Source organism: Sander lucioperca, chromosome 16 (genome assembly GCF_008315115.2).
Source record: "Sander lucioperca isolate FBNREF2018 chromosome 16, SLUC_FBN_1.2, whole genome shotgun sequence".
Taxonomy (NCBI): Eukaryota; Metazoa; Chordata; class Actinopteri; order Perciformes; family Percidae; genus Sander; species Sander lucioperca.
The window spans coordinates 26673976-26683965 of record NC_050188.1 but is presented as its reverse complement, the minus strand read 5'-3'; the positions used below and the strand labels follow the sequence as shown (position 1 = coordinate 26683965).

The window sequence follows — 9990 nt, the reverse complement described above, 5'->3', positions numbered from 1 at the left end:
TATTATTCTGCAGTTCATCTTGATGTTCAACATGATAATGTATCAGTGTCTCTGTGAGTCAATCGGCAGAGGCAGATGGCTGCCCACCAAGAGCCTGGGTCCTTCCGAGGTTTCTGCCTGTTAAAAGGAAGTTTTTCCTCGCCACTGTCGCCCAAATATATGCTCGTGGGAAATTATTGGGTCTTTGTAAATTATAGAGTGTGGTCTAGATCCACTCTATCTGTAAAGTGTTGAGTCCTGTTGAGATTTGACACTATAAATAAAATTGAATTGAATAATAACAACAGCTCCAGCAGTCAGACGTCACAGAATGTGTCAAGGTGTGTTACCTGGGCCGAAGGGCTGCAGGAACCAGGTGCGTCCCGCCCTGCCAGGGCCGCTGGCTGCAGGCTGGGTGGGGTTGAAGGCTCGGATGGTCTTGACATCGGCCTTGCTGTCCCCTGCAGTGGGGATCTCCAGCACCGGGATGACTGTGCACTGGTCCAGCAGGCCGTCGGATGTCATCACTTCAGTGTAGCCCTCCTCACAGCCACAAACTCCCGCCTGGCACAGGAAGGAGGAAGGTTTAATACAAGGACATGGACTAATCAGACCTATGCTGCGTACACCATCAGCGGTCATCAAAGACTTAACAGTTCTGCTGTGTTGGTGAAAAACTGTAGCCTGGAAATCCAGACCCAAATCCGAAAGATTAAGGGTCTGGCATTGAGAAGTGAAAATGGCCCAACTCGAGGAGCGGCACCAAGCATGCATTTGAAAATCTCACTGCACACAATTGGATACACGACAACAATACACGGGGTGACGTATCCAGAGCCCCATACGCTTAGCTACCAGTGGAGCTAACTGGTAGATTAAACTCTTAGCTACCAGTGAAGCTAACTGGTAGATTAAACTCTTAGCTAAACTCTTAGCTACCAGCGGAGCTAACTGGTAGATTAAACTCTTAGCTACCAGCAGAGCTAATTGGTAGCTGAAACTCTTAGCTACCAGTGAAGCTAACTGGTAGATTAAACTCTTAGCTACCAGAGGAGCTAACTGGTAGATTAAACTCTTAGCTACCAGCAGAGCTAACTGGTAGATTAAACTCTTAGCTACCAGAGGAGCTAACTGGTAGATTAAACTCTTAGCTACCAGTGAAGCTAACTGGTAGATTAAACTCTTAGCTACCAGCGGAGCTAAGTGGTAGATTAAACTCTTAGCTACCAGCGGAGCTAACTGGTAGATTAAACTCTTAGCTACCAGCGGAGCTAAGTGGTAGATTAAACTCTTAGCTACCAGCGGAGCTAACTGGTAGATTAAACTCTTAGCTACCAGAGGAGCTAACTGGTAGATTAAACTCTTAGCTACCAGAGGAGCTAACTGGTAGATTAAACTGTCGTCATCTGTTTAGCTCACCTCTGGCCCGCCTATATCAGATACAGCGATGTGATTGGTGCAGCTCGGCTACAAGGGCATAGTTAATGAGCATCATTACTGAATGCCAGAGTGACTCGCTGAGCTAATTCAAATTGTGCTCTCACGAGAGCTCTGGATTTCCAGGATAGAAAAACTGCAGCCTGCTAGTTTTGTGCTGTAACAGCACAGCAGAGTCACTCAGACAAATATGAGCTGTGTTTCCCTAAAGACGACTGTAAAGCCCAATATTTTTAATATTCTAATGTTAAAATAAAAAAACATTTTTGGCCCTTTACCAGGGGCAAAGCGGGGGTCGTGGCTTCTGGGGCTCTAGCCCCAAAAGTTTTATCAAAAGCCCTGAATCTTTTAGGGTTTTAAATAACTTAAACTCTTGTCATTTTACCAACTACGCTGACTTGTCACAAGTAAATGCATTCTCACGAACGGGTCTGTATGATATCGTATGAAAATGTATGCACACCGAAACGTATGATATCCTACGAAATAAGGAGACCGCCCCGTTCTCCACGTGATGTCAGCTGGCTACAAGCTCCATGATGCCAAGCGGCAGTTGCTAGTTGTTTAAGCCGCTAGAGAGCTTCACGATGCAGGCTACGGACCTCTATCACAGCTCGTCGTATCAGCGGCAGTTAGTAGATGTGTTTAGCCAAAAATAGGTGACTTTGAGCCAGGTACAAAGCACCGCGAGCTGTTCCTCGTTTCAGCGGATATTACGGTTAAATTTAGTCCACAAAATATAAGTGTTTTGCCGCAACGGAAGTTAAGATTAGACACCGAAACAACTAGTTAAGATTAGAAAAAAAGATGGTGGTTTGGATTAAAACACTCCTAAGGAACACACATTTCCTGGGTGAAAGGCTTTAATTTTCCCCGGGAAGCGAACTCCACTCTCTGGCTTTAAAGTCCTGTATGTTAATGCCTTTTCGTAGCTTTTTGAACTGATGGTTCATGAGAACAGGCTGCACAGTGTGGTATATTGACATTCTATAACATTCTATACACTTTGACTTAAGAGTTGGTATAAGGAGGATGCATGAACTTTACTCTACATTCACTGAGAACATCTGGAAATTGTTAACATGAGCAGAGGTCCCCCCAAGACAGAAGAGACCTTTTTTGGAGTTGTGCCAGATAACAGGCATTGATTGGTCAGTTCTGTGGTCGAATCATATACTCACACATATCACGTCCTATGTTGATACAATGCATAGGATATATACGTTGTTCACACAAAGAAAAGGCAGAACGACTTTTTGGAAGAATTTGGGTTGGTCGTTCTCCAAGCTCTCTGCAGGAGTTTGTAAAATTGATGCTGAATCTTTGCTTGTAATAAACCTTTTTATAATCAAGAACAGTGTCGGCGGATTCCTCTTCATACGGCATCACAGCATTACTATTTAAGGCACCACAATTTTGGCGACGAGGATGGGATCGGTTGCATCTCCCAGGTCATTGTTTCATCATGGGCACCCAGGGACTGACTCCCGCTTCATTGGTCGACTATGAGGTGAGCTTTCTCACAATTTGGGCGCTGGTCAGTTCGTGTGTGGCTCTGTGTGTGCGTTGAGGGATTGCACCATGTCGAACCTGTGTGTGTTTTGTGCAGTGATTGCTGTGAGGGGGAGGTTCCGTCCTAAATTTATTTGCGTTAAAATCAACGCAGACAGGGGGAAGTGTGAGTTAACATATGAGAAATAAGAGGAAAACAAAAGTTAGAGAAACAGAGGAAAAGGTAATTTAAGTGAAGAAATAGAGAAAAGGGAGAAAAAAGTAAGGGATTAAGGAATATTCACATAGACAATGTGAAAAGGTTTTAAGGAATAGGCAAATTGGATTAAAGAAAACAGTTGATAACCCTGGCCAGGGCAATTTGGCTTAAACAACATAAAGAAAAAGGAAACAAGAGTAAATAAAAACAAGAAGTAATGAAGAGAAGATAAAAGGAAATAAGAGAAAAATAAAGAATAAAGAGAAAATAACAGGAATAAAGAATAAAGGATAACGCCGTTAATCTGATAAAAAGCCCTTTGAAAAAAGGCGATCTTAGGATGGGCCGTAGTCTTGAACTTTTATTAGATGAAAAGTTTGAGCCAGTTCTGAGAACTGAGGTGTAGACTAACAGTTCAATGGTAGGTTTGCCAATCGATTCATTGCTGACGAATAATGTCCGACGCAGACCTCCCATTGGACTTCTATATCTAGGTAGCAAAATAATAAGGAAAAAGAAATAAGAAAGGAAAAAGAATACGGCGGAAAGTATTCTTCTTCTTTTTTTTTAGGAATTACATGCATGAATGATGTCGACTTTTGTGTGTATGAGAGAGAGTGTGTGTGAACAGCGGTGTGTGTGTGAACAGTGGTGTTTCTGCTGTGTGTGATAGGCTGTGCATGCGTGATAAGGATATCCTATATTAGATATATATGTTTAGTTATCTGTAAGGTTAAGATATTCTGTTCATTATGGCTAAAATTATGAGTCTCTTTTTGAAGAGAACGTTTTCAAAGTGTTAAAATGTATGAGCCTTCTTTAGGAGGACTTTTGTTTAATAATCTTATGAGTCTTCTTCGAAGGAGAACGTTTTCAAAAACATATAAAAACTTATGAGTCCCCTTTTGGAGGATGTGAAAATAGGCTAGTTTATAGTAAACTTAAGAAGCTTCAAATTAGTATTTGTGTTTTATGTGTTGTGTTGGTTTGTTTTGTCCTGTGTCATTGTTGTTTTAATGTGCTCTGTTGAAGGGAAAATGGAGAGACAATAGGTCTGTCTGTTGAGAGAATTTGTAAGAATCATTAAGTTCTCTCTGATTTCTTTGAGATCGTTTAAACTGCTTTGTGATAGCATATTGCTATTTGCATTATCTGCCGCTTTGAAACTAGTAAGATTAAGAAATTCTATGTTGAAGTAAGCTGAGTGATTCTTTAGTTATTCTTCTTGGTTGAGTGTGAGCTTGGGTGCTCTGGAGTTCCTCTCACTGTGAAATCACACTGCTGACTGATGTGCGCATGCCCAAGAATGCTAGGAATTCAAGTCTTCACAGAAAGTTTAGGCCACTCCTTACCTGCACTAAAGGGCAGAGACGGAGCGGCTAAAAGAGAAGGGGGGTTAAGTGCAGCTCAGTAAAACATTAAAGTGGCTGTTGCTTGACTATGTAACTATTTGATTGGGATCCATCAAATTTATAAATGAGAGTTATGTTGATAGATAAAAAAGAGAGAGAAAATGTCATAAACACCTAGAGAAATGGCATTAGAATTTGAAATGTCCTTCTAATTAGGAAGCCTTAACTATGCTTGCTTCTGTAGCATGAAAAGAAAAATTGGGAGAAAGATTTGAGGATAACAGTAGGATATATAAGGCTCAGGCCTGAAAGAAAAAGGAAAAAAGGAGAGATTAATAGCTGGCATAGGTGATTTGCTGGAACTCATATCAGTGATTGATCACCCTGGATTAAGAAAAGTCCAGCCTCTATACCTCTATTGAAAGTAAGAGATGAGAGGACTGATTGATGGGCTTCAGGATTGTCACCTCTGCCATTTTAAAATGTTGGACCACTTGTTTTGAGTGGCGAGGCATCTAAAATGATTTTACTTTGAATAAAACAATTCAAAATTTGATAATTCTATAAGGTTTTTGATTTTGCTAAGGTTCTCCACTGTCACATGTGGTAATGTCATTGCACCAAGGAAATGAGTGACATTTGTGAAGGTGGGAAACAGAATGAATGAATCCAATTCCTGTGAAGAAACAGCGAGTAATTCAATCCTAATCAAACAGACTGAGTTAATTCATATACTTTGTATATTAAATGGGTAATTATTGTTACAAAAGATGGTCAGGAAAGCTGAGAGAAGTGTATGCTGTAGAAAGGGAAAAGAAAGTTTATGGGATAATGGAAAAAGGCATGACTTTAAGGGAAAGTTAAGTGTACAATAAGGTACTAAGCTGGTTAAAGACAGAAAGAGAGTGTTGTAAAAGTGACAGAAAGACAAAGAAAGAGATAAATGTACTTTTGAATTAGGATACTGGAGTTCATACTAATATTGTTGTTACAGAGACAACTGTAGCATTGGGGTTATAATCTACAGGAGGGTAAATGTTTAGATGAGAATAGTAAAAACTGCTATACCACAAGCACAAAAACTTAGGGAAAAAGAGATAAATTATGTAATTTTCAGGAATGACTAGTGGTAATTTCCAAGACAAATTGCTTTTGGATATTATTGTAATCTGACATATCATAAAAAATTTATTAGGATTTGTGTAGAACAAACATATGTTTATAGAATATGTTGTTTAATTGTTGTTAGACTGTTCAACAAATATGTAGGCCTACAAGTTTGGTTGAAATGTTTAGCTGTTTGAAATGCTTAGTTAGTTGACAGGACTACTGTGATAATTTCCAGTTTAAAAATGTGAGGATTTTTCGACATTGTTACTTTTGATACTTTAAGTACATATTTTATGATACTTTTCTTACTTAGGTAATTTTTGTAGCAACATTTTGAATCAATGATGTCATAGGTTAGAAGCAAGAAAACTAAAATGAGTATGATTAAAGTACAAGTAATGCTTCTCGGAGGTGTTGTGTTTTGTGTTTATTCAGTGTGCCTCGATGGATGTCAGAGCAGACCTGTCTTACTCCTCTACAAGCTGATTCACTGGTCCATATTGGTAGTCAACTCTGGTCCCATCCCCCACATACTTGCACCAGAAACTGCATCTGGAGCTGGAGCAGCAGAGAAGGAGGTGTGACAGATTTACAACTGTCCATGGTTAAGTGACTGAATTGGACACCCAGATGGCTCTCAGGGCATGACCAGAGACTGACATTAAAGAAGTAATGTTACACATGCCTACAAAGTACTTTGGTGAAACATTCACAGATGAACTAATAATTGAGAGAGGACAAGCTGAAACAACCATAAAGATGAATCCAAGCTCCAAAAGTAAGAAGAAAATGAAACATCTGGAAACTAAGGGCAGACTGAGGTTTAGCAAGACAAAGGATGATGATGATGATGATGATCAGAGTGATTCAGAAGAGTGTTATGAAAGTGAAGATGGAGACAGCGATGAAGATTTGGAGAGCAGAGGAGCTACAGGATTTCATCCTGCAGCGTCTAGCATAGAAGAGATTGAAAGAGACATGGAGCGATTGGAAGAGCACTTTGAGAAGCTGAAGATACAGAGGGACAAATTGCTGAAAAAAGGATCCCAGAAAGTGGAGAAGAAGTATACATTGCGCCCAAGACAAAGGGGCACAAGGAAGAAGAGGCTTCCAGTGATCATTCAAGATTTGGAGTATAAGCCCTTGCAGAACACTGATATGTCAGATATTCTTGATAAGTTGCCTACTCTTCAAGAGGGAGCACATCCTTGGATTGCAAAGTTGGAAGAAATTATGACGGGAACACAGTTTGCCATAGGAGATATTAAGAGACTTTTGGCTAATCTTGTTGGGATTCCAGCTATGGGAGAAATCTTCCAGAGAGCAGGACTTAATCGTTATGTGGGGACTTCTGTATATGATCCTGAGTTGTTGGCTGCAAGTAGAGGTCGTCTGTGGAGAGCGCTGAGAGATACGTTTCCAACAAATGTGCATCCAAACAACGTCCTGATTGAACCACTGGGACAAGAAGAAAATCCGAAAGTTTATGTGTCAAGAGCTTATCAGGTGTGGAGACATATTACCGGAAATGATCCAGATGTGAGTCAAATGGAGCAGTCAATTTTGCGAACCAAACTGCAGGAGGGGCTGCCCCTACCAGTAAGGAGTAAGCTAGCAGAAGTAGTGGGACTTGGAAGTATGACAATAGGTGTTTATACAAATCAAATAGCCCATCAAGTGAAGCTATATAGAAATGAGCAGAAAGAACAGGACCGAGAAACTCTCAGAAAACTCAATCGAATGCAGCTGGTGGAGAATAAGAAGGACAAGAAGCAGGGTTTGGTTGTGCAGAATCAATGCCCACCAAATCAACATTCACCGCCACAACTTCAGCCGAGCCACGTCCAACCGCAATTGTCCCAACCACCACTAGTGGTTCCAGTTGTTTTATATCCACAGCCAGTTTTTGGACAGATACAGAACTGGAGAGGAAGAGGACGAGGAAGCTTAGGCAGAGGAAGAGGAAGAAGATTTGATTCATACTCTATGCAACCACCACAAGCGTGTTTTACTTGTGGACAGGATGGACACTTTGCCCGTGATTGTAATAGACCAGGAAGAAACTCCAGAGGAAATTACAGAGGAGGATACAGGAGCCTGGAACCAAGATTCTAGATACCTAGAACATCTCAGAGGGGGTGTCAGCTGGTGTCATCAGGACCAGAAAGAGATCCAACAATAGAGAATCAGGACAGTCACAAGTTGGTACAGATCTGCACAGATGAGCGTTGACATCAGCAGACTGACCAGAGAAAGAGGGAGGAGAGAGATCGGATTTGCTCTGACGCATCGACGCATCGACGCATTGACGCATTGATGCATCAACACATAAAAAGGAGGTAATGCACCGACAAACACACAATTTGAAAATACAATTACTCTAAAGAAGTAATTATTTTTGCTTTTAAAATAGAGTTACTCCTATGTGAACACACCTATATGAAGGATTAAGACATGCCTCTAAATTAAGCAACTTGGTATGAAAACCTTACATTTTGTCAGTATCTGGTGAAATCTATTCTGTTAAATTTGTAATGACTTTCCTGTGACAGCTTCTAACAAGACTAGTGACAAATATGCTACTTTGGTTGGTGTGTCAGGAAATGTTAAAAGAACATTTCACTGTTTTATTTTTGTGCTCTAATGACATAGGCAACTTTTGAAGATGTTTCTATTATTTGAATGTTGCCCAGATAATTTATTGGGAAGTAATCTCATGTATGAATTTGAATTGGATTGATGTAAAGTTGTTACAAACAGCAGATTAAGAGTGCTGTTCTCAGAATTTGGTTAAAAGTAAGCTTAGAACAATTGTGTAACTATAAGTTAAATAGGGATGCATAGAGAATGCATAAAAACATTAGCAGTGATAATGTGAGACAAGATAAGACAACTCCCAATCACAGATATAGTCTACTCAAATTAAAAGTTTGTTTGCATTGGTTTATTTGTTGTTTATAGTGTACCAGTCATGTGTTCATGATTTCTCTCTAAGATTTGCGAATGGAAATCAGTTATTATAGCCCAATGATGGATCAGCATCTGTTGTTATTGATACAGAGGTTTAGAAATCTGATTTGAATTTCACTATTCTGCATAAGTTGCAGTGGTGTTACTTAAGCTTGTAAATGTTAAAGGGTAAAAAACAAATAATAATAACTTATAAAAACTCCAGAGTGAAGCTCTGTAGTTCACTGAATTTTGATATTGATTACAATTTTGGCTTATTAATTACTGAGACAATTTAATGGAGAGGAACGATTGTTCTGCATATTACATTAGCAAGCAGACTTGGTTTGTCTTGTGTCTAATTTAAACAGGAATGTCACATAGATGAGGTTGACAGAGTTGGACATGAGGAGATTTATTACACCCACTATCTGGTAACCAAACAGTGAAGAGAGACTTTTGTGTGGTACTTTGTAAAAAGCAAGTAATTACATGCTACAAAATGATTGGCTAAATTTCATTTAAAAGGGTTTTGAGGGTTTGGTTTAATTTTTTAGTTTTTTACTGTATGCTTTTTCACATTTCTTTGGGTTTTGTAGTGGTATTTAGTATCGTCTTATTAATCAAAGGGGGGAAATGGAATGTGATTCATATTATCATATATTATTTTTGATATTATTAATTTTTATTCTTATTTGATGTTTTTAATTTTCATGTGTTGTTTTGCAAACGATACTGGTCAGTGTTTTCTTTTCTTCCAGAGCATATGGGGTAATGTGCAGAGGGAGATTCAGATACAAATATGGACAATATGAAGGAACTAGGAGACTTCTGAACCAGGACGGTGTGGATCTGTTCAGATTTCACCACACCAACACTGCATTGATATTCAACATTGCTGAGAAGCTGCAATGTAGTGGACTACATTCCTGTGTCTGTCTGATATATACATGTTTGCAGAGTAATACATACTTTGTATAATATTCTTGCATTGATTGTTTGAAGAATGATGTTTTCTGTCATGAAGTGAATATATGGAGACCTCAGATGTTTTTCTTTTTTTCTCGACGCTTAGGGAAATGGGGTCTAGGAAAGAGAAGTCCTTTTTTCAGTTCCGAAGGGTCGACCTGCCTGAATTTGGACATTGTTTTGATTTTATTTCATTTTCTGAGGTTTTCACGTGTATTTGCTTAAACCATAATTCTACATAAATTGATAAAGATTTATTTTCTAATTGATCTGGAGTACTAAGGTGGTCGCTTAGGGCAGAGGGACCGTGAGAGAGTTTTCCTATCTTGATTGATTGATGGTTACTTGAAAAGACAGCTGCCAGATGGGTTTTTCGCTCTCGCACTCCATAAATTAAATTTTGTTACACTCTATAAATTAGTTTACACTCCAAAAGTTATATTATAAGGAACATGTTATAATGAGAAATGTTATTCCTACTCT

General features: G+C 39.3%; 1 protein-coding gene across 3 annotated transcripts in view; it reads right to left on the bottom strand.

The window, feature by feature from the left end:
- Positions 1-9990, bottom strand: part of thsd7aa (thrombospondin, type I, domain containing 7Aa) — a 209529-nt gene that overhangs the window by 14690 nt on the left and 184849 nt on the right. For all 3 annotated transcript variants that reach the window (XM_031278516.2, XM_031278515.2, XM_035993166.1), the window contains exon 26: positions 330-543. In XM_031278516.2, the coding sequence (XP_031134376.1) occupies positions 330-543 (214 nt within the window). The remainder of the gene's footprint in view (positions 1-329; positions 544-9990) is intronic.